The sequence below is a fragment of the Solanum lycopersicum genome, chromosome 12 (genome assembly GCF_036512215.1).
Source record: "Solanum lycopersicum chromosome 12, SLM_r2.1".
NCBI lineage: Eukaryota > Viridiplantae > Streptophyta > Magnoliopsida > Solanales > Solanaceae > Solanum > Solanum lycopersicum.
In genome coordinates this window covers 65786844-65812471 of record NC_090811.1, presented here as the reverse complement: position 1 = coordinate 65812471, position 25628 = coordinate 65786844, and the positions used below count along the sequence as shown (strand labels likewise).

General features: G+C 33.0%; 4 protein-coding genes and 1 long non-coding RNA gene across 5 annotated transcripts; all 5 read right to left on the bottom strand.

The window, feature by feature from the left end:
- Positions 1-3075: 3075 nt before the first annotated feature.
- LOC101253365 (tubulin alpha-2 chain-like) lies at positions 3076-4210 on the bottom strand. The gene has a single exon (XM_004252766.5). The coding sequence runs from the start codon at positions 3905-3907 to the stop codon at positions 3224-3226; it is 684 nt and encodes a 227-aa protein (XP_004252814.1). The 5' UTR covers positions 3908-4210; the 3' UTR covers positions 3076-3223.
- Positions 4211-5389: 1179 nt separating this feature from the next.
- On the bottom strand, positions 5390-7430 carry LOC100191129 (anthocyanin acyltransferase). Its single transcript, NM_001247490.2, has 3 exons — positions 7090-7430; positions 6221-6844; positions 5390-6047 (listed from the first exon to the last, which is right to left on the bottom strand). The coding sequence occupies exons 1-3, from the start codon at positions 7382-7384 to the stop codon at positions 5602-5604; spliced, it is 1365 nt and encodes a 454-aa protein (NP_001234419.1). The 5' UTR covers positions 7385-7430; the 3' UTR covers positions 5390-5601.
- A 363-nt stretch (positions 7431-7793) lies between these two features.
- LOC101252671 (phosphoenolpyruvate carboxykinase (ATP) 1-like) lies at positions 7794-13199 on the bottom strand. Its single transcript, XM_004252681.5, has 13 exons — positions 13100-13199; positions 11831-12080; positions 11441-11637; positions 11008-11161; positions 10605-10689; positions 10295-10395; positions 9907-10205; positions 9629-9802; positions 9471-9536; positions 9201-9379; positions 8615-8784; positions 8347-8515; positions 7794-8232 (listed from the first exon to the last, which is right to left on the bottom strand). The coding sequence occupies exons 2-13, from the start codon at positions 12064-12066 to the stop codon at positions 8089-8091; spliced, it is 1974 nt and encodes a 657-aa protein (XP_004252729.2). The 5' UTR covers positions 12067-12080; positions 13100-13199; the 3' UTR covers positions 7794-8088.
- Positions 13200-13977: 778 nt separating this feature from the next.
- Positions 13978-14763, bottom strand: LOC138340528 (uncharacterized). Its single transcript, XM_069292257.1, has one exon. The coding sequence runs from the start codon at positions 14761-14763 to the stop codon at positions 13978-13980; it is 786 nt and encodes a 261-aa protein (XP_069148358.1).
- Positions 14764-20162: 5399 nt separating this feature from the next.
- Positions 20163-21456, bottom strand: LOC101252372 (uncharacterized). The gene is made up of 2 exons (XR_011213312.1): positions 21142-21456; positions 20163-20420 (listed from the first exon to the last, which is right to left on the bottom strand). It is a non-coding gene; the product is annotated as an uncharacterized lncRNA (long non-coding RNA).
- Between the last annotated feature and the right edge of the window lie 4172 nt (positions 21457-25628).

Here is a 25628-nt window from a genome sequence, read left to right as displayed (position 1 = left end):
TAAATCAATCGAACTTAAAATAAATATTCGATTGTAATTTGCCAAAAGAAGTAAGACATGGAGAGAGTTAATAAGTTAACTAGTCATTCAAATGCTTTTAGGTCAACTTATTATTCCGTTTTCAATTTCTTATTGATAAGGATATTTATGAACATTTGCAGATTCATGATTTAAAATTTATGATTTTACGATTTTATTTTTTTTAAATTGTCGAATTTAAATGTACAATTCCTATATTTATTAAGAAGAATATAAATCTTAGATAAATAAAACTATTAAATTCAGTCGAATATATATATTTTTGCGGTGTGAGTTACGTAACCTTGTGGTACTTTCCATCTCATTATTTCAATTCTAGATGAACAATTCTTCTTTTTTTGTGAACCAAATATTCTTATTCTCATAAATTATTGAAGGGACTTTGGATACCCTTTTCATTTATTTTTAGTGTTGATATTAGACAATTATTGCATTCGATATTGTTGTTTTATATAAGCATATATTTTTCCTTATAAACTAGCTATATATGCAAAGATTTTATACCATTGGTGGGGTTAAGTCAATTTTGTACTGTACTAATTAATTCATATAATAATACAACTTTTTGAAAAATCAGTAGATTGATATAATTATAATTAAAGTTTTATAACTAATATGTGTCTGATCCTCGAGCTATTTAACCCGTAAAAGTCAAAATTAACAAAGATTTAGGGGTGTATTTGGTATATATAGAAGTCAATTTTGTCACGTTCGATTAGTTAAAGTTTTCAAAAAATACTTGATTTAGAAAAATAAGTTGTTTAAAAAGAAATTAAAAAAGATTTTGTAATGAAAATAGAAAAAATAAGCTTTATAAATGACATTTTATATCGATTGTGTCTTTCCACTGTTCATATACCTTATCTTTGCCCTCACCCCATAACGAGTGGGCGGAGCCACCTCGTAGTTAAGGGGTTCATCTGAACCCCGTTCAACAGAAAATTATGTTATATATGGTTAGAATAATTTTTTAGGTAAATATAATAGATGTGGAACCTCTTTTGATTAATTCGTGTGTTTTTTCTTCAGATTTTGAATCTCTTATATAAAATTATAAAATCATGATTCTGCCACTTATAGTTCCCATCCCCACCGCCTACACCCCCACTTCATATAATATTTATCTAGATTATATGTAAATAATTTTAAAATTATTATTCTTTCAACAATAAATTACATTAATCATACATATTGAACCCCTTTCGACTAATTCGTAAGAAAATGTGACAACCACTTTGTTTAATGAATTGTTTTTCAATGTGCACGTCCCTACCTTCTTCTCCAGAATTTTCTCCTCTATTTTCTCAATCCCTACCCCTTTTTTTGAAAAATAAATGGTACTATAATAGTAGGTCATTTAGATTTTGTTATTTTAAATATGAAAGGAGTTATTAAATATAAGGATCATTTGAACCATTTTATTTATCGTTCTTATTAAATGGTTCAAATTACTCTCTCACTCTACTTTAATTGTTAGAATTAGAAAAATAAAAAAGATAGCTTATCACCCTATCAATTGCTAATTTAAGTAAAGCTATTTCCCAATTGAATTTGTTACATTTAAATAATATAATAAAATTATCATTTGTATTTATTGTTTTTTAGGAAATTTATTAAGTCAATAGTAAAAAGGAACGTAGAGATTATAAAGGTATAGTTAAATTCAATCACTAAAATGACAAATATTTTGAAATAAACAATAATAGTTATCGTAGTACGAAACGAATAATTAATGTGAAAGATTATAAACTAAGACTATTATCTATTACGATGCACACGAGATGCCGCATATAAATTAACGACTCCTATGTTTTCACATACAATTTTGTCAAAGATGATGTCTCTTAAAACTAAAATTATCATTTTTTTAAAGAAAAAAAACAAAAGTGATTAGTACTTTCTCTTTGACCATTCACTTCTAATATAACTAATTTAGTTCCTTCTCTAACAATAATTTGCTCTAATTAAGTACTTTGTGATATTGTAACATGAGTACATCTCTATTAGTATATAATATACATTAGGTTTAGTCAAATATCATATGAGACTGAACTAAACTTATTATATGGACTACCAAGACATTGACTCACTTTGGACTAATAATTAAGTGACACAATTCCTAAGAAAGACGGTTGTATATAATTATAAAAATTAGGGAAAACAAAACTTATACTGTTGTATCAGTAAAGGAAAATTATTTACAAGCGACTAGTTATATATATTTTAATGGTATCAAAGAAGACTAGTTATATATATTCTAATGGTATCAAAGAAACACTACTTAGTTACTCTTTGATACCATTGAAGTATACATATATTTCGATGGTATCAAGGAGAAACCTACTGCGTTTAAAACTGCTCAATTATTGTTCGGTATTATCTCTAGATACTTCGATGATATCAAGGATACAGAAACAACGGTTTAGTGAACAGAACAAGGGGCAGTCGAGCAAATAATTTGTGTTGGGTCCACTTTGGCTAAATACATTGTCTCATGCGTGATGCGTCTAATATGTGCAGTGTTCCTAAAAAATTTCAGGAGTTTGAACATGAGACTTTAGAGTTCTCAAACACTTCTTTAGCTTGATATGTGTAGTGTTCCTAAAAAATTTCAGGAGTTTGAACATGAGACTTTAGAGTTCTCAAACACTTCTTTAACTATCAAGCGACATCCTTAAATGCGAAAAACGGTCATAATATAATAGGTAGTACTGTACACTATAATACTAGCCTCTTCGTTCAAATATAATCACATAAGGTTAACTCACACCCATACACAAATATATATTAATCGTGATTAATTAATTAATACTTACTTCCACTTTCAATTTTTAACTTAATCGAAGCATAGCATGTTGATGTGATTTAACGTATGTTGTACTCGAAGCATAATTAGAGTATTTTCTGATGCATTTGCCCTATTATACACAGACTCGAGAGACCTTAAGCATAACATACGCTATCATCAGACTCTATGATTGTAAAATCACTCTCATTTTCGACTCATATGTTAACAGAATTCACAGATATAAAAAGTAACAGTCAAACGAACATATTTTGATTTTCATAACAGCACAATTCAGTTTAGAAGACAACAAGAAGTAATATTCATTGCTAGGAGTGCAACAGAAATCCATCAAATAACAAACCAAGACAAACACATCACACACCACAGTGTATTCAATCAGTACTCATCTCCTTCATCGCCGCCATCTTCATCTTCCAATTCAGCACCAACCTCCTCGTAATCCTTTTCGAGAGCAGCAAGGTCCTCACGGGCTTCACTGAACTCACCTTCCTCCATACCCTCACCAACGTACCAGTGCACAAAAGCACGCTTGGCATACATCAGATCAAACTTGTGGTCAATGCGAGAGAAAACCTCTGCAACACTAGTTGAGTTAGAGATCATGCACACAGCTTTTTGCACCTTGGCAAGGTCGCCTCCTGGAACCACAGTAGGTGGTTGGTAGTTGATACCACACTTGAAACCAGTAGGACACCAGTCGACAAATTGGATAGTACGCTTGGTCTTGATGGTGGCCACAGCAGCGTTGACATCCTTTGGCACAACATCACCACGGAACATGAGGCAGCAGGCCATGTACTTGCCATGACGAGGGTCACACTTAACCATCATAGAAGAGGGTTCAAATGCGCTGTTTGTGATCTCTGCAACTGAGAGCTGCTCGTGGTAAGCTTTCTCAGCTGAAATGACCGGAGCATAGGAAGAAAGCATAAAATGGATTCTGGGATAGGGTACAAGATTTGTCTGGAACTCATTCACATCAACATTCAGGGCTCCATCAAACCTCAAAGAAGCCGTCAAAGAAGAAATGACCTGTGTAGTAAGCACAGAAATTACCATTTGCGGTTCAAGAAGTTCTTCTATTCTTTTGTTCTTCACTGGTTCATTAAACTTGGTAACTTCGTGTTTCTGCAAAGTTTGTTGGAATCAGTAAGATTTTTTTAGACACATATTAACAACAATTCTTCTTTAAGAAAAATATTTCGTATATTTTTTTCAAATTTGTTTCTGATTCTAGTTTCGCTACTAGTTTTGATTTTCTAGTTGTGAAAATGTTCTTAAACTTTGTTGTCTTTCAAATATGTTCAAAATTTTGTTCTAAGTGTGTTTGAAATACAAGATGAACAACATCTTTTGCCTGTGATAAAACATAAATGTTTGTTAAGGAGTTCCGAATCTCCAACCTGCATTTCCTAGTCAAAATAGGATAAAATAGACTAGTTGAACTAGAATTCAATTTGTGTAGAACTTTACTTGATTTATGTTTTAATATTACACTTTAAATAGTTTTATTAATATAATGTTATATTTTGTTTATTTTTTCAAATATCGCTAATGCCTATAAAATTTGCTTTTTTGATTACTGAGACGGTGTGCTGCTTTCAAATCATTATCCATCTGTTTTCAATTGAAAGATTAAGGCAGGAATCTTATGTGAGCCTTGTGGTGGCTGCTCTGTGATTTTTGTAAAAGTCAGAAGACCAATGTGAAATCTGAGACTAACAAAATTTTTCGTCGGTGTACATCATGTAAAGCTATAAGTGTTTTCTTTTTGCTGTATTCCAATAATTTTTCGATAGAAGATAATCCCAATAAATTCTTTCTTGATGTTACTATGCGCCCTGAGAACTCCGGGGGGGGGGGGGTTCTCGGGGCGTGCGCCCTGAGGACTCGGGGACGGGGTTCTCGGGGCGTGCGCCTTGAGGACTCGGGGGCGGGGTTCTCGGGGCGTGCGCTCTGAGGACTCCCGAGGGCAGGGTTCTCGGGGCGTGCGCCTTGAGGACTCCGGGGGGAGGGGAGAGGGGTGGGGTTCTCGGGGCGTGCGCCCTGAGGACTCCGATGTGAGGGGGGGGGAGGGGTTCTCGGGGCGTGCGCCCTGAGGACTCCGGGGGTGGGGGGGAGGGGTTCTCGGGGCGTGCGCCCTGAGGACTTTGGGGGTGGGGGGGAGGGGGGAGGGCGGGGTTCTCGGGGCGTGCGCCCTGAGGACTCCGGGGGGGGGTACGTTTATGTATTTAATGTAGAAAAAAATTGAGGGATTATAATTAGCGCTATACCTAAGACATTATTATTGCACCATATACAATGCTTCGTAATAGTAATTTGTCATTTGTTACGTTTTGATAGGCGTAACGATCATGAATTTTTTAATGAGAGTTGTAATTATGTTTGGCTATACATTTTATTTAAAAAATATTTAGAATTTGAACGTACTAGTCTCACATTTTTGTGCACAATTACTTTGTAGATATCTTTTAACAACCTGTTATTAATAACTTTAAACTATCGGTAAATAAAATTAAACAATGAAAAGACTAAAAAGTCTACAACATAATAACTCCATTAAAAACAAGACTAATGAAATAAAAATAAGTCAATTAAGCCGCAAGAAGATTGAAACACATGAAAACAAATCAAAAGAAAGTAGAAATTTAACGTTCACAAAAGATAGAATATGCTCGATTCACGAGAATCTACGATCGTAGAACTCAATAAGTCATTCTCCCATCAAGGGACATGAATCTCCAATCCCAACACTACTTTGGCACATAACTAAACTCCACAATATCAACATCCTTTTCCAACTTCATCATATCCTCTTCATTCAAGCAAACTCTAGCTTCAATCCCATTTTTTGAGTCCATCAAGAAGAACATTTGAAATGGCACATTTACTCTGCTCACCCAAATTGGTTTAGCCCATCCAAAATCAGACTCATTTAGTGGAAATTTACACAAACTTGAAGTTGGATAAAGGTCAATTTCATCATCATTATACCCTTCTCTTATTTGATTCAATGACTCAATTAATATTGAGAAAATCTCTTCACTTGAAGCATTTGCAATCTCTGATAGAATTTTGTTCTTCGCATTCCTAATTAAGGTTACAATTTCATGTAATTCTGGATCTTGATTGCTACGAGATGACACATATTTGATTGGAATGTCAAGGTAGAAGTTCCCAAAAAAGTTTTGATCTTCCCCTGCACTCAAAAAGGGAGTAGCCATTTAGGTTGATAAAACGAACAACGAACACTTCAGGAATCCAATGTTTGCATCAGACACCGAATAGAAAGTAAGCTGTTTTTTCACGACAAACTAAAAAGAAAAGTGTATCACGTAAATTGTAACAGAAGGAATAACATGTTTTGCGTACCAACTACTCTTGGAGACCCTCTTCCTCTTAAATTTATGGCAAATTGTAGCATGGATGGCCTATTGTGACCATGTCTCAACCTCACCACACGCATAAGGCTTCTCCAAATAAGTGCAGTCACAACTTCAACTCTTGATGAATAACTCATAAACTTGTTCACATTTTCCTTCAACTTAGATATTGCAATTTCATCAAACATGAAAATTCTTGTAGCAATTTTCATTTCATATCCTCTAGGCCTACCTTTTTTAATCATCTCCAAAATATTATCCCTAGGTGGAAATACTTCCACTAAATCCGAACGAAATTGTAAATTTCTCACATTCCCTTTCTCCATTCGACTAACTTTAGCCCACTCATCGGTGATCGCGCAGCCAGAGAATCCATCACCTGTTGTGTGGACAATTTGCACGGCTAGCGCCAGGCCACCATGTTCAAACATGGTGGCCTGAATTGCCATCATTGGTCTATTTGGCAATTCAGCTAGCCTAATTCTTATAGGTGGTACAAAGATTTTAACAAGGTCACTATCTTTGTATGCTTTGTCTAGAAATTCATTCAATTGACAATTCACCTTTGCTTCCAAGTAAATAACCCCTTGGTCATGACATTCAATGGAAGTACCTATAGACATTCACCACAACAAAAACAACTTTTAGCAGCAATAAATATACACATTAATAAAGAGTGTTAGAGTCTTTATCGACATTAGCCAAGTATCATTAGATCCAATATTGCTAAAGGCTTTAGGAACATATACAAAGAACGTTAATTGCTGCTAAATATTTAGCTGCAACTAAGTTATTGCCGTTTAATTGCTGCTAAAGATCATTTTTTATGTAGTGATTTGAAATTTAACGTTACATTACCATCTTCAGACAACCTTCCAGCAAGTGGATAGAACTTGGTTAGAACTTCAGACAGTGAGTTTTGTAGTTGTTTATGAACTTCTTCGACGCGTTGTAGGTGGGAGTTTTCTGGTGGTACTGGAGGGTAGAAGTAAAGAAGGGGTACAGCAAAATTAGGTGCAATTTGATCAAAAAATGATAACTTGTAGGAATTGAGATGATTTGGAGTTGGTAACGATGGTTTTATAAGTTTTTCATTCAAGATTTCAATTTGAATACAAGTACCATTCAAATTTTGAGTTGTAATCTGGCTCATAGTGTATGTTTGTTTAATTTGGCTTAATTTTTAGCTTGAAACACTTGGAATTTATCTAAAATTTTGAAGTTCTTTATATAATTTTAGTTTATTAGAAAGTCAAACTTTCAACTCCCAGGGAAGTATAAAACATTTTTGTTAGTCAACACTTCCAACCCCCAGGGGAGTACGAACTCTCATGTGATTTTGTCACTCCAATTTTCAAAAAAGAATGATCCAGTTTGAAATACACGTATGAAATTATTTAATATTATTCAATATTTTACTCGTTACTTTGATCTGACACTAATTTAAAAATATGTCTTTAAGTTGACCTACAGTTACGTATATAAGTGTAACTCGACTCATACTCCAAGGAATTAACCAAGCTATAAATCAACCACCAAATTGCTCAACCACCAGTCAACTCTCAAGAGAAAAACTGCCATGTATTGATTTCCCAGTAACAAACTTCATACAGGGTTCATACTTTTTTAAAAAAAATGTAAATCTTATTTTTCAAAAGAAAATATGAAATTGATAATAAAATTTTATTTGGAAAATAAGATTCCTTTGACCCTACGACCTGACTAAGTACCTAACATGCTATAACTTCTTAAATACCGTCAGACTTTTATGTAACAATCATTCTCCATAACAATATATCATTGTAATGACTGTCTTTCTGGAACCGACTCTATAGCACCTAAACTAGTTCTTCAATCTCAAAAATTCGGACCTGCAGCCAATATCTCGTCAGTCAGGTTGCTATCAGTTCCAATCTTGTGATTTGTGAACACTTCGAAGTTCTTTTTAAACAATCCTCCCAGCTTCAATAGTGTTTCCTTGTAGGAATTCTTGTTTGGCCACTGAAATTTAGCAAGTAATTAAAGAGTTAACGTACTATAACATGTTAAAATGTACTTACGAATAAATATATTTACACTGTCAGTGTATATAAACAGAATTACATGTTAACTTACAGTGTTCACTGGATCAAGAATCTCTGAAGGAACTCCCTTAATTTCATTTGGGATTTCCAGCCCAAACACTTCAGTTTTCGTGTAATTTGCATTCAGAAGTTCTCCTGAGTGGATCGCGTCAATGATTTTCCTAGTATGTGCTAACTTAATACGGCTACCTGATCCATAGCTGTTTGTAATCAAGAAAGTTAATTAGCTAAAATATTTTTACCTTTTTGCATAATTATAAATTTAAATATATGTTGTGTTTCGTGCTTATAAATTGTACCTTCCACCTGACCATCCGGTGTTGACGAGCCATCCAGTAGCTCCTTGTTTCTGCATTTTCTCAGCTAACATTGCTGCATATTTTGTTGGATGAAACATTATAAACGCTGCACCAAAACATGCTGAAAATGTTGCTGTTGGCTCTTTAATACCATCCTCTGTTCCTGCCACCTGTTTGAATTATCGAAGCATTAATCTTATCTTCTTACTTCCCCTGACCCCAAATATAAGTCGTTTTATGAACCAAAAAGCATTTATCACTTTTTTTCTTTTTCATGTTCGTCCTTATACTCCTATTATTGAAGTGTTAATTAGGGGAGATAATGTTTAAGGGAAAAAGGAAGCTATTAAGCAATAGTTTAGTTGTCTCAATGTGACCTATATGTCATAGGGTTGACTCATGGAATACGTCAGATGCTTGCATTAGAGTAGACTGTCTACATCACACCCTAAAGGCTCAGACCTTTCCTGGACCCTGTGTGAATGCAGGGTGCCTTGTACTCTAGGCTACGATTTGTTTAAGAGAGAAGTAACGGACCAGACCAAATATGTAATTTTTGAAGCACTTGATTTCAAAAGATATGTACCAGAGCTGTGTAGCCACTAATAAAGTGGTACATTGTCTGTGCCAAGTTCAATTTGCTGACTGGCGGAAGCACACCGAAAGCATCACAAGCAAGAAGGATGACATTTTTGGGATGAGGACCAACACATGGTATTTTAGCATTTGGGATGTATTCAATTGGATATGCTGCCCTGGTATTCTCTGCAGCCAAACCAAATCGATGGCATTAGTTGACACCAACATTCTATACAATTTTTTGTAAGATTCAATGTATTTTTAGCTATATATGTACCTGTTACAGATTTATCTGAGTAGTCCACCTCACGAATGTGTTCTTCAAAAACCACATTTTCCAACACTGCAAAAAACATTGGAACACACTAAAACTAGTTAACACTCCCTTCAACAACTATGCTTCAATTCCATATAAGTTGGGTATCAGAAAAATACCAGTGCCAAACTTGATGGCGTTCCAAATATCAGGCTCTTTCTCCCTCGACAAATCAATGCATTTAGCATAACAACCACCCTCAATGTTCGAAACACCGTGATCACTCCAGCAATGTTCATCATCTCCAATTAGGTACCTATTATGATCTGTAGACAATGTAGTCTTGCCGGTTCCTAAAATAAACACGTGCACAAGGAGAAACATCAGTTACAAAATTAGATATTAAAACAAGAAAAAACACTCTATCTTTATACTAATAGATAAGTTAAATCTATACCTGATAATCCAAAGAAGAGCGCTACATCTCCATCTTTTCCCATATTGCAGCCGGAGTGTAAAGAGAGGATTTGGCGTTTAGGCATTAGATAATGCATCAAACTAAAGAGACCTTTTTTCATTTCCCCTGCATACTGTGTGCCAAGGATGACCATTTCTTTCCTAGCAAGATTAATGTCAATGCTAGTTGAAGAAGTCATATAGTGAGTGTAACGATTACACGGGAATTTCCCAGCATTGTATATCGTGAAATCTGGAGTACCAAAATTCTCTAGCTCTTCGGGAGTAGGTCGGATACACCTGTCACAACCACACAATTATTTGTTTCATTCTCTGGCAGTATATATAAGTCAAATCCCAGTTTATAGTCGTGAGGATCGGGTGCTTACATGTTGTGCATGAACAAGGAGTGATAGGCTCTGGCAGATACAATTCGAACTTTGAGTTTATTCATTGGATCCCAGTTGAGAAACTGATCGTTAACGTAAACCTGGAATATTTATATAACTTATTAACAATAGTAAGTTGCAAAAGTTAATCTAGTATACAACCATGACATGTTGCTCAATCTTTCTGAAAATGTGATCACACCCATGCTGTATCCTAGAAAAATATACTACTTTTGGAGGATACGACATGCATCTTACAACATTTTAAAAGAATGTAAGCAACATAGAAATCATATAAATTATGTAGTACCTTCTCCAATGAGCAAAGATAATCAACGGCTCTTTCTCTGTTGATTAAGAAAGTTTTTTCGTCCATCTCAATATTGGGTGATCCCCTTTAAAAAATTATAACACAAGATGAAGTTAGAAAATCCATATTACTTATAAAATAAACTATAGAAATAAAACAATACTAGTGGGAAATAAGTCACGAATCTTTAATAAGAGGTCTCAAATTCAGAAAAGAATGGAGCGTCTAGAATTTGAAGTTTACGAGTTCAGAACTGCCTTTGTACATATTTAGTGGATTGTAATATAAACACACTTTGTTTATTATTAAGTGGTAAATCCGCCTTTGGGGAGCGCCTACCTAATTTGTTAGTAAGGACAATAAATTGTGAATATCCTTGCGATAAAATGAAAGATGAACTTACTTTCCCCACCAAAGTTCCTGTGATGTGGTTTCATCCTTAACAACACGCTTGTCCCTTGGAGAGCGCCCTGTTTTAGCACCCGAAAGTGTGGCCAAAGCACCACTTGAAGTGATGAATGAGCCTTTCTCATTCTGGATTGCTTGCTCATACAACTCTACAAAAAGAAGATGATCAAATACGGATAGGATACCACGTAGGACCACTAAAATTGCCAAGTCAGACGATACATAAGACGAATAGGTTTATTTTTCAATTATACACCAGTTTATGTGTTTACTTGTGTACGTCCAAAAAGTTAAAGGACATAAATGTTGGTTGATGCCAAGTTAAATGACACAATTATGTATTATGCCAAAAGTAAATATAAGTACATCTTTAACTTTTAAACTAGAAAATTCTAACAATTACAAAGGGGAATTAGTTAAACAATTACCAGCCGGAGAGAGATTATAGAGGATGTGAGTAAACTTGAGAGCACTATCAGTAATATTGCTAAATTGTGGAGTGTGTTGATGTTGATGTTGATGTTGATGAGAGGCATGGACCACTCTGGGCGTCTCCGGCTGTTTAGCAGGGTCTCCTTTAACTAACTTTGGCCCGGTCTCTCTTGTCAATGATGCCAATGATGCACTGTTCAAAACGGACAAGTTACACATTCGACCAATCAACTAAAATAGTCAAATAGATAACGTAAATAAGAAAAGATTGCATACTAAAGTTTAATACTGCTACTAATAACATATTCAGTGAAGTCTTATAAGCAAGGGTGAGTTAAAGACAGATTGTTTCCAATAAATCATCGACTCAAAAAAAAAAAAATCACCTGATGGATTCAAGCTGTTGCTTATTTTTGTCAGCTTCAGATCCAAAGACAGGCTGTTGAATGCCCGTCATTGGAGTGTTAGGTCCTGATTTCTTCACTTGTAAAGAATGCAATTCCTCCAATGTCTGAGCTTTCACTGGCACTGCACTGTCATCATGACATATCTCTTCTTTCAACTTCTGCGTCTCTATCTTTGCTAGACCATTGTTCATTGCCATCCCATTGTTCAATCCCATTTTTTCGTAATTTCCTGCACGTTCATTAAAGCATTCTTTAACCACTTTTTTTTTTTAAGTCCATTCAGTAACGGCGATGTATAATGACTCATTGTAAACAAGGTTTGCTAGCTGAACATAATTCGGAGAGGCTTGTAGTCAAGTATAGTGGTGAAATGTATAAAAAAATTGTTCTAGGTAACATGTTTGAATTTCAGATGTGACGTTTATAAGATTTTTCTGGCTTCACTACTAGACCAACTATAACGGTCGATTGTTGATGAGAGTTGACAATATATAGTATGACAAGCCACAATGTTTAAGAAAAAAAACATGAGGTTTTGACCAAACTAAGTCATTATATAAAGTCATTCACCAAAATAATATGTTTTTCTAAAATTTTACAAAACGTTACTCATAGTAACGTTTTAGGAGTAAAACGTTACTGAAAATAATGTTTTAGGAGTAAAACGTTACTTACAGTAACGTACATCAACCTAATGCTGTTAGTTTTTAAAAAATAAAATATATCCTAAAACGTTACCGTGAAATACGTTTATACTAATTTTGTAAAATTTTAGAAAAATATATTATTTTGATAAATTGTTTTATATAATGGCTTAGTTTGGTTAAAAATTCAAAAAACATTCATAATGTATCAAAATATCACTCTTGTGATGTTAAATGCATAATATAAAATGTTTAATTTAAAGAGTTACTAAACATAAAAAGTGACGTTCTCTATTTAACAAATTTGAGAAAAAAGTTTAAAACATAAAATTGAGATGGATAGAGTACAAAAAACCTCCAAAATTGTAGGCAGCAGTTAATCAAAACTTCTCATTTAAAACTATCAAAAGAGAGATGCATAGATTTATATACAATTTATGGTATTGCATGCATGCATACATATATCGAAGAAAAATTCATGTATTGTCGAAGTCTACACGAAAAAAGAGAATTTTACGTTCCAAATAGAAGCCAAAATGATGCGACTTATTCACAATCGTAATTGATTTACTGTAAGAAAAAAAAATTGTAGAAGAAAACTAACCAAGATAAATGAGGACTGATAAACTACTTCGATAAAATAATGTGTTATAGTTTGGCAGTAGAGGATTAATTTATATAGTCATTACTAAATCTTGGTCTAAGTAATCATAGTTATAAGTGGCTAAAAAAAGGGACTACTAGGTAAAATGATATTTATTTAACTCAAAAATAGTTGAATGAATGGATATAATTAATTATACCAATAAAAAGATTAAAATACATGAAAATAAAATGGAGATTTCATAAGATAAAAAATAACAAAAGTTACTCCGATAATAAAGTATGCTCGATTCACAACGTTTTATCACCGCGGAGCGCCAAAGGTCAATAGTCATTTCACCATTACTCAAGTCATTCAAGGATATAACCCTCCAATCTCATTACTACTTTGGCACACAACTAAACTATACAATATTAACATCCTTTTCAACTTCTTGGCGGATCAAACTAATTAGTGGCTTAAAGCCAAAAATAAATTAGAAACCTAAATTATAATTATTTTTTTATATTTGAGATTCAAAGTTTTTTTTTTTTGATAATTTTTTTTTGTTTTTGTATGATTTTAAACTAAAGATATATATATATGTATACCATATTTTTTAATTTTGTGGTCTTCAACATATCATATGTAAGTTAAATTTTAAAACTGATCCATAAAAATATTCTTTAATGTTTCGAAATAAACTAAAAAAGACAAATAAATTTAAAAATATATTATATTTCTTTTGGTTAAAAAAGGATTCTAAATTTTTTTTTTTTTGGTAACTACATTTTATTAATTACCAAGAACAAACCTTACATTCCAAGTAGCTATCACAGCATACTTCAAACTTAATCAAAACAAGAATAAGGACTCAACAACTCTACCTACACTACTAACTACTTAACTACCAAATGATTAGTTCTAACAATAGTAATGTAGGCTATCTCATTAACTAGTTGTTCCTCACTTCTACTCTTGTGTTCAAAGATTCTTCTATTTCTCTCCTTCCACAATCCATATACTCCTTCAGCAATCACAGTCTTGAACATTTTTGCAGCTGATCTCTTCCCTTTCCCATGCATAATGGTCCATTGTACAAATTGTTCCCATGTCATTGGCACCTGAGTATGTCTCTCTATTGAGCTTAACAGCCTATCCCACACTCTTCTTGCATAGTTACATTGGATAAACAGATGCTCTGCAGTTTCTTCATCCCTTTTACACATCACACATATCTTTTCTACTTCAATTCCCCATTGAGCTAGCCTATCTACTACTGTCATCAGTCTTTGGTTCAGCATGATCCACATTGTGAAGTAAGCTTTGGGTCTTGCAGCATTGTTGAACATAAGACTGTTCCACTCTGGCTTTTGTTGTTCCCCTTTCATGTGTTCATACATTTGTCTAATCACCCCTTTATTCTTCCTTTGTTGTTGCTGGACTTGCTCCACACTTTGTTGCATACTCATGATCTTTTGTATCATCCAGCTTGCTTGTTTCCTCCTTTGCCACTCTCTTTGTCCCTTTATATAGTAAGTGTGAACCCATTTGATCCAGAGTTTATCTTCCTTGTTAGCTAGATCCCAGCACAATTTAGCAATCGCAGCTCTATTCCATACTTTCATATTCATCAATCCTATGCCACCTTCACTTTTAGGACAACACACTTTCTCCCATGCCATCAAGGCCTTCTTTGTAACATCTCCAACCCTTGACCATAGGTAGCTTCTGCATAGTCCTTCAATCACTTTTATTATCTTAGCTGGTATGAGAAATAACTGTGCCCAGTCCAAACAAGACAGTTTTGATAAGTTGTGCTCTTCCAGCATATGACAGTTTTTTGGCTGTCCATGACTTAATTCTTGCCATGATCTTGTTAATGAGGGGATACCATTGTATTATGCTCAATTTCTTTGTTGAGAGGGGCACTCCCAAGTATTTGAAAGGTAGTTCCTCCATTATATAGCCCATCTGCTGCACAATCTGTTGCTTTACTTCCATTTGCACTCCTCCACAGTAGATAGAACTTTTTGTAAGATTTGCTTGCAATCCTGAGGCTTGAGAGAAGTCTGAAAAGCATCTTTGTAGTATCTTGATAGAATCCAGATCCCCCCTTGAGAACAATAGAAGATCATCTGCAAAGCATAAGTGTGTGATATCCAGCTTAGAGCACTTGGGATGGTACTTGAACCTTTTTTCTTCTTTGAGTCCTCTAAGTAATCTACTGAGATATTCCATTGCTATAGCAAACAAGAATGGTGACATAGGATCACCTTGTCTCAGCCCTTTTGCTGCATCAAATCTCTGAGTGGTTTGCCCATTCACAACAATAGTGTAATTCACTGTTTTCACACACTTCATTACCCATTGAATAAACATGTCTGAGAATCCCAACCCTCCCATTACTTGCTCTAAAAAACTCCATTCAACTGAATCATAAGCTTTCTGCAAGTCTATCTTCATCATACACCTAGGAGATATGTTCTTCCTTGTATAAGCCTTAACCATCTCATGAGCTAATATGATATTGTCTGCAATTTTCCTCCCTGGTATAAATCCAGCTTGACTTTCACAAATAATATCAGGCATAACATCATGCATTCTCTTTGTTATCACCTTTGAAATAATTTTATAGATCACAGTACAACAAGCTATAGGTCTGAATTCCTTCACAGTTTTAGGACTTTGCACTTTTGGAATTAGAGACACAAGAGTACAGTTGAAAGGCTTAAACAATTTCCCTGTTGTGAAGAACTGTGTGACAGCTGTAATAACATCTTTCTTAACTATCTTCCATGTATGCTTAAAGAATAATGCATTATAGCCATATATGCCTGGTGCCTTATCATTCCCAATAGACTTCAATGCTGCATAAATCTCTTGTTCTGTTACATCTGTGCATAGCTGAATTCTTTGTTGTCTTGATAACACTGGACCTCTCTTCATCACCTGAACATTGATAGCTGGAAGTTCCCCTGCTGAGGACCCCATAAGACTTTTATAGAATTTAACAAACTCCTCTTGAATCTCCTGAGGCTCATACACCATATGTCCATCTTGAGATAAAATACTCCTTATATTCTTCTTTTGATCTCTTTCTTTTATCACTGAGCTGAAATACTTATTGTTGGAATCTCCCAAAGTAATCCATCTAGCTCTTGCTTTTTGCCTTAAAGCATTTTCTTCTAGCATTGACCATTTTTCCAGCTGAATTAATAATTCCTTCTCTTTAATAACTAGATCATCTTGTGCCTGATTGTAAAGCTTCTCTTGCAGTTCTTTAAGTTCACTTCTTGCTTTCTCAATTTTTTTTCCTATGAATTGGAACTCTTTCTTATTCATTTGCCTCAAGACTGGCTGGAGGGCCTTCAGCTTATACCATATACCTCTCATTATATCATTTCCATATTCCTGCTTCCAGATTGTATCCACCATTTCCATAAAAGACTCATGTTCAATCCACACATTAAAGAATTTGAATCCCACTCTGATCTGGTGCTTACTCTGCTGTAGTAGTAAATGCATAGAATTATGATCTGATATACCTGGCATTCCATATTCTAGAACAGCATGACTCCATTTGTCCATCCAACAATCATTCCCAAAAGCTCTATCTATTCTACTGGCAATTCTGGCAGTACCAACCTGTTTATTTGTCCAGGTATAATAACTACCTCTCCACTGTATTTCACTAACCCCTATATACTTAACACATTCTTCAAACTCCTTGATTTCATTCAGTGTAACAGGAACTCCATCTAGTCTACTTGGGGAGATAAAGTAGCATTAAAATCACCTATAATGAGCCAAGGATCTGAGATACTGTGTACCAATATTTTCAAATCCATCCATAAACTTCTCCTCATTTCTGCAGTATTGTAACCATAGATTACTGTGATTCTAAACTGATACCCTTTGCTTCTTTCATTAACCTGACAATGAACCATTTGCTCAGTACTTTTTAACAACTTCACCTCATACCAGCTATCATCCCATATTATCCATATTCTTCCATTTACAGCATCTTTATAATTATGTATGATCTTCCATCCTGGAGCAATAGCTTTTAAAATATTGTTACTATTTGCCTCTTTAACTCTAGTTTCAATTAATCCAGCTAGAGAAGTTTTATTCTGTTGTAGAAGCAGCCTAATCTCCTTCTGCTTATACCTTTTATTCATCCCCCTCACATTCCACACACTCCACTTCATTAACAAGTTTGTGGCTCTCCACCTTTATCCACAGGAAGTGAAGCAAGTTTACTTTGCCTTAAGCTTTCAAATCCATTTCTAGTTGGTATAGCAGATAGAATAGGGAAGTTAGCTAGGCTAAACTCTAGTTGTTTACTTCCAGTCTGAGGTCTCAGATTAAGCTCAGGTGTTTGTTTAACACCATGCACCTCTTCATTCTCTATCTCTTGAATCTCTTTCTCCACATTCTTCCCATCTTCCCCTGGCTTCTTCATGACTTCTCCACATTCTTTTGTCTTCTCCTGCTGTTGTATTGGCCCTTTATACTGCCATGTTTGTGTGACTTTCTTCCAAGGCTTTTTCTTCCTTGGTATCTCCTCTTGTGTTACTGATTTGCATTGGTGTCCAATCTTTTGGCATTTATCACAGTACTGTGGTTTCCATTCCATCACGACCTCTTGCACAAAGGTTCTTCCACTAGGATCAGCTACTGTAATCTGTTGAGGAATGGCTTTTGTAACATCCACTTCTATCAGCATTCTAGCATAAGAGATCCTTGTTTGTTTTGTAGTACATTCATCAGCAAACAAAGGTACCCCAATAGCACTTGCTATTCTACTCAGTGATCCAACTCCCCAACAATTAAGTGGTAACTTTGGAAAATTAACCCATAGTGGAATTTCAGCTAGGAATTCCTTTCCAAAATCAAAGTCTGGGCTCCATTGTTTCAGTATAATAGGTCTATTATTGATAGTGTATGGGCCTGAGTAAAGTATCTCATTCATATCATCCAGATTCTGAAACTTAACAATGAAGTAACCTTCCTCATGCAAATACAATGTCGATTGCCCTGCTTTGGACCAATTCATCTTTATGTACCTGTTCATAACATTATATCCAGGACATTCACCCACTACATAGGCTATGAGTGCACACTTCCACTTAGCTTCTTCATTCTGAACTTCAGCACCATCCAATTGCACCATCGATTCACCATTAACCCTTTGTGGAGGGAAATAGTTCAGCTGCATACCACTGTTAGCTGCTCTATTGTTTTTAAACATATTGACCCAGGGTTCTTTGTCCTTATTCCCTTCTTCTCCTCTTGTTCTCATACTTTCTTCAGCTGTAATATTTTCATATTGCTTTGTAACTACTGTTCCATTGTTTTCTGTCTTGTTCTCATCTACTATTTTCTTTAGATCTGCGTTCTCATAGTCTATCTCTTCTTCCATTACACCATCTAAGTTCAATCTCCGAGCTATTTCTTTATTCCCATTCACTCCATCTTCATGGTTCTGTTCTGTACTTTGAGCTTGTTGTTGATCTGATGCTTCACCCTGAGCTCCAACGGAGCTACCAACTGTCAGTATTGGCATTTTCCGGCCTCTTCCTCGTCCCCGTCCCCTTCCCCTCGCCATTTTCACGTTCACTGCGCAGGTTAACTAACCTGCGCTGAGAGCATCTTGGGAGAGAAGGTTTGATTCTAAAATTTTTATTATTACTAAAAAGTTAGGTCATTCAATTTGAAAGGGCTAAGATGTAAGCTCATTTTTAAAGTCATTGAACCAACCCTGCATCATGTCCTCTCCATTCAAGCCAACTCTAGATTTAATTCTATTTTTTGAGTCCATCAAGAAGAACATTTAAAATGGCACATTTACTCTGCTCACCCAATGTGGTTTAGCCCATCCAAAATCAGACTCATTTAGTGGAAATCTACACAAACTTGAAGTTAGGATAAAGGTAAATTTCATCATCATTATACCCTTCTCTTATTTGATTCAATGACTCAATTAATGTTGAGAAAAATTTCTAGTTTTGAGTATAAATGGTATGTATGCTCTAATTTTTGAATAACAGGGATATTAATATTTTAAAAGTATAATGGAGGGTATTTACATGTCATTTACGATAGTCAGGAGTATATATATGTCCTTTTTTCCTTTTAAAAAATATGTGTGAATTTTTTAAACACTACAAATAATTTCAGAATTTTATTTTTTATAAAAAAGAAATTAATGATATATCCGAAATTTGAGATGATTTTGTGAAAAACTGAAGATGTTGAAAATTTGAGAGTTGTTTATGTTCTTCATGTGCTCTCGGTGTTCTTAAGGAAGAAAAAGCAAAAAGAGTGCATTTGATCCAAAAACTCCAATTGAAAAGTGTTACACTACCATATGTCCCATTAGCCATACCTTATATAATGGTCGACAAAGAAAAACAGACCTTACTTTCCAATCCAACAATATTAATCAACAAGTCCACTCATAAGTTTCTCCAATCCCATTCATGAATGTATATTCAATAAATACCTCAAATCAAATGTTACAGATTATAATAAAATGATCGAGATTCTTTATTTTTATCTAGAAATTATAAATTTGAGCCATTGAAAAAAAAATATACACATTCAAAAAGAATTTAGTGATATTTATCGAACCCGGCCTCAATAAATCTTCACTTGGGAACCAACCTTTCAAGTGTCCCACATCAACCCTTTTTAATTCTATTTGGGACAAGAAAATATCTTTTGAGATTTCATTTTGCCTATTATATAATAACATGTGATTCTTGCCTTTAATAGGTCAAAAGAGAAACAAATAATTGACTCAATTTCAATAATATTATTATACTATACTATCATAGTACCATGAATATTTTTACTGAATAATATTTGTTAGTGACCCCTTCATCGAATAGACTACTTTGTGTATTAGCTAGCTAGCTAGCACTTATGATTGGGTCCATACGTATAATTAAGTTAATTAATATAACGTTTGTTTGAATTGGAATTTCAAGATTAAAATTTTTTATGTTTTAATTGTAAACTCGAAACTAAAAGTTTTAAATATTTTGAAGTAAAATTTATATATTTGAAAACTACGTAAAAAGAAGTATGAATTTCATTATTAACAACTTACAATATTTTATATTAAAAAATTCTAATTAAAGAAAAAGTTGATCAACTCTCGAAATTTCAATTGCTGCTACATAAATTAAAACGAAGAAGGTACTATAGTCTATACAAGCGTTTCGATTCGGAGAGTAGAGCAAAGGGGAGTAGGCAAAGCCAAAAACTTTGGAACATCATCGCCTGGCATCAATATTGTCAAGCTCTCACTACAATTTTTATGCTCCTTCACCTAAAAAAACAAAGTACAAAACCCCATCTATGCATGAGAAAATTTTATAATAAAATTGACAGATTCAGAATTTAGATATTATAGATTTTAGATTAAAATAAAACGGTTGAAATAAATATTTAAGTTGATTAGACTAGAAATACTTTTAATATGATGTTATATTGTCAATTTTGTTTTAGGTTCACATGCATGGTTCTATCTAATAGGTCTCACCCTACTAAAGGTTTTCTTTCTTTTCTTTTCAGTAGTGTGAGACGTTGTTTGCACACCTAACGATTTTCACATAAAATAAGTTTCATGTACCATCATCATTATTTATGGGCTAATTTTGAAATTTATTGTGTGTCACCCATATTATCTGAGTATTCATGGTCACCAAAGTCTATAGGATTCAAGTCTTCGAGGTACGAGTAAATAAAGTCAATAAAATGGGCCTATTCCATTGATCAACCATCTTCATACTTGACTCTCTAAATCATTAGCTTTGATACAAACTGTCAGGCTAAGTCAACCTAATTAGATATACTTAACATGCATAATTTTTTCTCAAAAATTCGTGTAAATATCCTTACACTATATATATAATTTCAACTATCAATATGAGTCTTTTTACTTCCACATCCAACGTAACAACCCAAACAATCATTAATTTTTCTCAAAAAATAAGAAATAAGAAGATGAAAGAGGAATAAATTAAGTAGTATTATCAATATTTATATACCTGATTAGACTTGGGATTTGATGAAACAATTGAATCATCATCTGATGAGGATTGATCATCATCATAACAAAGAATAGACCTAAGCTTATTCCAATGGTAGCAACAAGAAAACAATCCAGTTATACAAACAAGAACAAGTACAAGAAGAGCTAGACCTAGAGGAAAAGCTATCGTCGGTCGCGATGACGATGAAGAATTATTATCGAGCATTCAGATAGAAAACTTAGGCAAATATTCTATAAAGATAAACAAATTAAATTTGCAGAATGGTGGGGATTATATGGAAAGTACATGTCATGGAAACCGTACAATTATATATATATATATATATATATATATATATATATATATATGATATGATGAAGCACTATCTTTTAATTTAAAATATAAAATTCAAAAGTTTACAGTGGTAAGGGTTAGGTAACACTCATCGCGGGTATTTACACCAAACTCATTCAATTTTCATAATATAATTTAATGAAGTAAAATAAATGTTAATTAATTAAAGTTAAGTAAAATGAGTTATAAATTTAAACACATGATATGCATGTATTTGATTGGTGTAAACACCTGGTACGGGTAAATTTTTTACCCAAATGTGTCCGACATCAAAACGAATACTTTTTTTTTAATCCTAAACGCCAAAAAGGGATCTCTCTAAAAACACATATCAAACGAATGGCTAACATCTTTAAAACGGCAGACGACATCTCCTCGGTTAACTTCAAATTCATCCGAAATAATATTACACAAACTTTGAAGGTGGTTCACTCGTAAATGAGCGAAAAACAATATTAACTCCTCACGTAAAGCTATATCACGTCTAAAGTGTAATTGTGAAGTATTTTTGATATATATAATCATGATTTTTTTCAATAATAAAAATATTTAATTTTTTTTGTTTAATTCATGACTTTGAATCTTAATCCAAAAATAAGTAACTATTTTGAATTTTTTCTCTTTTCTTTTAGGTTACCTATCAATACAATAAACATCGAATTCACGTTAGTAAAACCTTTTATCTCCGCGCAATCAAGAAAATACCCTAATTTTAATATTAATCAATTTCACCATTAATTGACAATTAAACTCTACTATCATTGAAGAAAATCTCGCGATAATAATACACGATTAATTACATTTCAATCCTTATAATAATATGAAGATATTATATAATTTTTAAGCTATTACACAAAAACAGATTTATTTAGTGCGACTAGACTTGTTTCCACTACCATATATATGGAGTAGTGGGAAATTAAAGGTATAGAGGAAAATGAAAAGTACATTAGACCGTACCATTATTTTTTGTTTGAGATGATGATATGTTGGCGCATAAACTTTGGAGTGCATTTAAATTGTTGGAAGGAATATATATATATATATTATTGGTAGAGAGGATTAATTATCACAAAACCTTCATTAGTGGCTCTAAAAAAGTCCAATTAATTATTAGTCACTTGCCAAAAAAAAAAATGTATTCAAGTCAAACACGAGAAAGTATATTCATATTTAACTAAATAGTTATATCAAACTAATAAATATATTATAGGGAAAAAAAAATTTGGCCTAAAAATATGATCAGAATTTAGTCAGAATAATATTTTACTTATATAACTTTACTATCTTTTATCTAAACTTTAAAATTGAAAATATATTACAAATTTTTTAATTTTCTGACCAAATTTTCTAGCCATTTAGCATTATCCTTATTAGATACATGACATGCATTTGTATTTGAACTTTTGTTACTTAATTATTGTTAGTAATTCGTAAGAAACTCTTTCACTTCATTAATGAAAAATCTCCTTTTCTCATTTTGATACATACATTGTGTTCCATATATCATCACATGACTAAAGTCTACTAGCTATCATTGTAGGGTGGTTAAAAGAGCACTCAGAAGTAAAAGAATGAAAGTTATTTTTTTATTCGGTATTCGAAGCTCGTATTGGATTTTTGATTAAATTTGAATTGATGCATCGCAGGATTCATTCAGAACCAAGACTCGAATCTGAAACCTCTGAATAAGGGTGAAGTAGTTTCATCAATGCACCACAATTCATATTGATTTAGAACGGGGCAGAGCTAGGTGGATGTTCGAATTTCCGCAATAGCTTTTCTGTCGATCCTATATTTATAGTAAGAAATTAAATAAATAAATAAATAAATATATATATATATATATATATATATATATGTATATTTATTTGTTATTTCCTAATAAAATTGATTGATGATTCAATGATAAAAAAGAATCGTAAAAATGTTTTCCATGCAAAAGTATTTGTGGGTTTAGACCCAACTATCAACAAAAAATTCTCTTTTCTTAAAAAAAATTTAAAATCGCAAACTCCTAATTCTAACTCTGTCCGTATTTAAAACCTTATCTCAACATAATCAGATTACCTAAAAAGAAAAAAAGTCTAATCGGCAATCCATATTTGTAGTGGATACATAAGCAATATAAGTTGTCTCCTTATCACAGCTGCAAAAATGAATTAAAAAGTAAAGTGCTATTAATTTTGGACTCAGAATTTAAAGTTGATAGTTCAAAGTTATATTTTTTTAAAAAAATATTATTTTTCAAATTAATAATTTAAATATAATTAATAAATTTTGTAAAATAAAAATAAAATTCTTTAAATGAATTACTGAATTCGAGCGAACTCATAAGCTATATATAGCCTATGAAAAATCTGATAAACAGGACGTGAAGAAAACAATGTGATAGTGTGTTACCTTCTTCTAATTAGTGCACTTTTGAATCTATTAATTAGGTAATTGTCCTTTCAGGGCACATCAATTATTCTACACCAACAAAAAAAAATTTTAAAAAAATCATGAAATATTATTATTTCCTAACTTGTTAAGCAAAAAATATTAATGTAAAAGTGTTTTTATATAAATATAGATAAATATTATGAGAAGTGTGGTAGAGGTTATGAGGGTGAGAATCAAGATGAAATGTGCTGGAGGATAAGAATGCATTATATATTAAAAAGATTCGAAATATCAAGAGGATTGTATATCTAAAATTTGAGATTGTTAACCGTTCAAGAGAGATCCCGAAGGCTCGAACTTTTTGCTAGCTTTGAAACAAGAGAAGATTTTGAGTTGGTCAGAATTACTTTTATCTGTAATGAAGCTATATTCTAATATTCATCTTTGAAGTGTATCATAATTATATTAAGTGTATAACTCATGTATAATTAAACTATATTCAACTTACTTTAGAATATTTCTTATATAAATAAAAACAATTACGCATTTTAGCAAACTTGCTCTACTTAATTAGTCATCATAGGTATAGTTTGTTATAATTATCACTTGCAACTAACATCAACCATAAATTATGTGGGTTGACTCCAAATTTGTATAATTAGTCACGTTTGTATAATCTGCATCTAACAATCTTTATTTGATTTGTATTTGTATACAATGATTTTTATTTGTATATGGCAATGATTTCCTTTGGTATCACCATATACCTTCAATCTTTTTTTGTATAACTTTTTAAAGTTTGTAAACGTTTAGTTTTAAGATTTTATACAATATAATTTATGTAATGTAATTTGTATAACTGTTTAAAGTTCATATGTTTATGTTTGTATCAATTCGTTATTTCGAGTTTTTTTTTATATTTTTATAATTCCAGACTTTGTACTACTCAGTTAAATAAAAACACACGAATTATATAAACGTACCCACAAATTATACAACGAGATGTGCATTATACAAATTATTGCTCTTTCTTGCTCGCCTCTCTTAGCTTCTCCCTCTACCAATCTCGCTGATACAAATATATATGTATACTAGCTACATCTATACAATTATTTTGAAAGATATACATATATAATTCGCCTCTCTCCACTCTCTGTCTTCTCTCACTCGCCTCTCTCCTCCCTCTCCCAATCTCGCTCTTCACTCTCCTCTCTATAACATGGCGCTATGAACCATAATTAACAAACTATAGTTATGGAGTATAATTAAGTTATTTTTGAGTGGCTATATGTGAAAATTCCATATTGTATATATCCCTAACAAAAAGTTAATCAAGTTTAATTTTTATGGCCCACTAGAAGTTGGGCTTTTATAATGGACTAGTCTGGTCCTAGGCCTTAATAGGGACCTCAAACAAAAGCTAAGGCGTTTGGACATACATTATTTGCAGATATTCAAATATTATTTTCAACTTATTAATGTTTTTTCTGTTTGGGGTGGGGGTGGGGGTGGGGGTGTTGCATAGTTTTACATATTAGTTCAACTTCACTTGATTAAAAAAAAAATTAAAATTTTAAATATTTAACCACCTCCCTTATTTTGGACACAATATCCAAGAATTTATAACACCACAAATTTGTCTTTAGTGAAGTCTTTTATTAATTTGATGAGAAAAAAAAAATTGTTCTAAATTCATAAACATATTAGATCTTGAATACTAACTTGTACTGAGACTATGGAACAACCAACAACCTAATTTTCAA